Raw genomic sequence first — 4,201 nt, forward strand, 5'->3', positions numbered from 1 at the left:
TTCTAAAATGGCCCTTAAAGAACTTATTTGTGCAGAACACATGTATTTAGCAAGTAATAATCTGACTGGCCCAGTAGACGACGGCCTTGGTGTCGTTGTCCTCCGCTATTATCACGCTGGAGCACATGAATGGTGTACCAACATATCCCCTGGGCTTTGAAAATCCAGGTCAAGTAGCTGCAGAAGGTGCGGTGTGTCACCACCCTAACGATGCTGCTGTCACGACGTAACTGGCGATGTGCTGTGTTGATGACGACCTGTGGTACACTCTTGTTGATGATCTGGTGTCTGTACAACAGGTGAGACGCGTTGCTTAAAGAATAAATTTAGTCAGGTTGATTGGGTATCTTGATTTCTGACCGAAAAATCCAAAGACATGAGTTCAACTGTAAACGTCAACCAGCCTTGGTCCATTTATCCCTAAATGGTACCTATTTTCTCAAATAGATTCGTAATTTCCACTTGCACAAGAACTGTGTCCATGAACAAATTGTGGATAAATCTTGAGCACACGTTTATGAATGAAGATCAAACAATGCTGATATTGCACGCTCCTCTGGATAGCACCGAACAGATATACGTTATGTTTTATATTAGATCAATCATGATCAGTTACTGTTAGCTGTTTCAATTTTATGCTGCATTATTTTGTTCCATATGTACTATAGTTTGTTTCATGTGTACAAATCTTCTATTCCTTCCCTTTCTAAGCTTGTTAGCATTTCCATTTCATGTTGCAGTACCTTTCCATGTTTACATTTCTAATGAATCCCCTCATTTCTTAAGTTCCAGCAGTAGCAGTATTACTTCTATCTCAGTCGTGTCGTCAAATGATGAATCAGGGGGAAAAGAAGATGATCGAGCTATATCAGTTAAAACAGATTTCACACATCAAAGGAAAAGACTGAATCTGCCACTTTCCAGTGACACTAGCGTTGCTGATCCGCTTTATTCCGAAGTAAACATCATTGGAAAGTATCAGTTTCAAGTTGGAGACATCATAAATGTCACGATCATCCTGAAGGACAAAGAGGGCAACATGCTTGATACAGGAGGAGATGACGTACGGATATGGATGAAATCTATCGATGGTAGATACAGAACTTCCGGTCACGTCCTTGATCACGGAAACGGTAGCTACACGGGAATTCTAAGAGCATTCTGGGAGGGGCATCCTGTCATACTGGTTTCGATTGCTTGGACAAGACAACTTCTAAGCATCAAATACAGACTTCGTTCCGTAAATGCTCCATACACATTCACATATGGGTTGTTTGGAAAGGGTCCTTTAAGGGAGGTAACTCGATGCAACATAACCAAGACGGCAGAGAAGATGTGTAATTATACTGAAAGAAATGGCGGACATCCATGGTATTGTGAAAGACCTAAAACAAAACTTCTTTCATGTTCGACGCTGAAAAGCCACCAATCTGTTGTAGCGGGTGATTATCACACGCCTGCTGAAAAACTCTTCATAAAAAGGTGAGTTTGGCGATGTTTTCACACTCATATCCCTCCCCGTATACGTTCCGTTTTTGTTGCATCCATCTATGTCAGGATGATCACATGAAATATATGTTTTTATCGGTAACTTTCTTCTATTTCAGATGATTCTCAAAGTATGAAAACCTGGAACTAATACACACCATCATACACCATCATACACCATCATACACCATCATACACCATCATACGCCATCAAGTTACGTTATGCTGAAACGAATAACCAATTCAGGCATTGCAGACAAGCAACGGTAACCTAAAGTTCCTAACACAATTGTTTCAACTTTCTGGAATGATTTAAATGGAGTCAAAAGGTTTAGAAATTATGTCTTGTTTCTGTTTTTGAAAGACATCCTCCTCATCAGATTCTACGGAGAATTACCACGTCCGTAACTCGAGGTACGTAGCTTTATAATCCTTTCACACTGAAGAGAGCACACGTGTTAAATGTGCTTTATTCAGATGTTTCCTGCAGAGAGCTAGCACTTAATTACGGGCATCAATTCAGAATAGTACAGTTAGTCACACACGTGCATTCACCACCATTTTTGATAGGAGAAAGGCTTAAACATGACGTTGAACACCATATTATCTCACCCAAACCTCCCTCTGGTGAATGAAGGCTGTGACGTTCGTGGATGGAATACGTCTTCAGCAAATCTATTCTCTATTCACAGGGATTGCTCCTGTCATAGCTTCCTACGTAACCTCTGTTGTAATGGTTCCATATGTCTCGGTACTCGTAAAATGTCCAACATGAATTTTCCCCATATTTCTATTCAGTCCCATCCCATGGACCCTGGTATGGTGATCTACCTTCAGTTGTCGGCGGTCTATAGCCTGTTTTTATATTATATCGTCCTCTATAGTTGAACTGTTTTACATTTTCATTACTAGTTTTAAATATTTGCCTGCGATAGTCTAGTTGCTTTACTGTCTTTCGTTGAGAGATTTTTTTACCATTCTCTATTATGTATGACATTAATGGTTTTCGTCACGATATGGCTGAAATATTGCCGATGTGAGGTTAAATGTTAACTCACTCACTCACTCCAGTCCCATCACGTGTTACATCGACTTAAATTCAATATGGCGGCTGACATGGAATTGACGATCAACGTGCGAAACAAAACTTCGGCATTTCTGAGGGAAAATGCAGCAACCCAACCTTGTGATGCTTGGTCAACCTTGCTGACACGTCATGGAAACCCTGACTGCGTAGATCAACAATGTTCAAGATGTCAGTCTGGTCTAGAATAGATTATCAACAGACCACGATCCAATGGTTTGAACATATTTTACAGTGGCGGTAATCCTTCAAAAACAAATCTAATTAATGTCATTCTACGTTGGACTTTTAATATGCCTTCGTGGACATGTAACTGCAGGACTGGTTTATAGACGCGAATTTTGCCTCGTCATATATCCATGCTCCATGTCATACTGCTGCAGTACCAAAGCTAAAAAATCATTCTCTCTCCCTCTTTTCATGAATATCAGATTATAATCTGTAAACAGTAACGATGATATTTTTATGGACAGGTACCTTTCGCCCTTTATCACGGATCAGCTGTTCTGAACTACCAGAAAGTCATACCTGGAGAGACGACTTTTCTTCAGGGTATAGCTCACGTGACAACGACACGACAGCCTGGTACTCTCAATACTGCCGGTACTCAATACAACATACAGTACTGGACTATGAGCGATGCCTAACAAACAGGCGCCTGTGGCTCTATGGAGATTCTACTACCAGACAATGGTTCGAATACATCTCACGGTTCCTTGGGAAGGAGATGGTTGTATACGAAAAATACAAGCCACAAGTAGCTTATCTAAGCGACACAAACAGCTCTATTTTCTGTGGACCCCATGAATTTCCCTTCAACACAGGGAATGGCTGGACTAACGCAACGTTTAACAAACCACTGAAACAGTACCTTGATAGGATACCAAGCTATTCCAGAGATATTGTAGTGTTTCATGTACTAGCCCATCTGGTCAATTTTGGACCTGATGTTTTTAGAGGTCATATTCGGAGGAACGTGAAAAGCATCAGAGACTTTATGCTGAGGGTCCCCAAAACAATCGTGGTAGTCAAAGGGACGAGCACTTTTAGACGTTTTGAAAGAGATAAATTTGGAGACATGAATGCTATGTCGTTTGATCCAATATTGAAAGAAGAATTTTCTGTGATCAAGGACCGAGTTATCTTTCTTGATTTTATTCCGATGACCTTGGCTTTTGAAGTTCCGGGTTTACATCCGAACGTAGAGGTGGTGAAGGTCATGGTTCATCACCTCATGGGCAGTGTGTGTGGAAGAAATTAGTGTCTTGTGTGCTTTTTATGCCATTAACTAAACAAGGGATGCATCTTGATGGGGTTATTGTGGGATATAGTCGCAACTTGTGTCATTTCTACCGCAAATCAAAGATAGGAAAGAGAGAGAGAGACAGAGACAGAGAAATAATAAGAGATAAGAATAAACTTTTAAAATAGCAACATATTAGTGATTTTTAAATTACTAATTAATCGAAGTCATTCATGTTCCTGGACCGATATTTCAGCGCTAATCATCGCAAAATCCGAATTACTTTATATTCCATCAATTCGTAAGCGGGCGAGAACATGCAACTGACAAGTATAAATGGCAAAATATTCTGCTAAGTTCAAGATTTTATCACTTTTTTTCAAATT

General features: G+C 40.2%; 1 protein-coding gene across 1 annotated transcript; it reads left to right on the top strand.

Annotated features, from left to right (window-relative positions):
- Positions 1 to 210: 210 nt before the first annotated feature.
- LOC137281176 (NXPE family member 3-like) lies at positions 211 to 3,833 on the top strand. Its single transcript, XM_067812300.1, has 4 exons — positions 211 to 299; positions 787 to 1,482; positions 1,853 to 1,902; positions 3,046 to 3,833. Exons 1-4 carry the CDS (start codon positions 211 to 213, stop codon positions 3,831 to 3,833), a joined length of 1,623 nt encoding a protein of 540 aa, XP_067668401.1.
- The last annotated feature ends 368 nt before the right edge of the window (positions 3,834 to 4,201 follow it).

This window comes from Haliotis asinina, chromosome 4 (assembly GCF_037392515.1).
Source record: "Haliotis asinina isolate JCU_RB_2024 chromosome 4, JCU_Hal_asi_v2, whole genome shotgun sequence".
NCBI classification, from domain to species: domain Eukaryota; kingdom Metazoa; phylum Mollusca; class Gastropoda; order Lepetellida; family Haliotidae; genus Haliotis; species Haliotis asinina.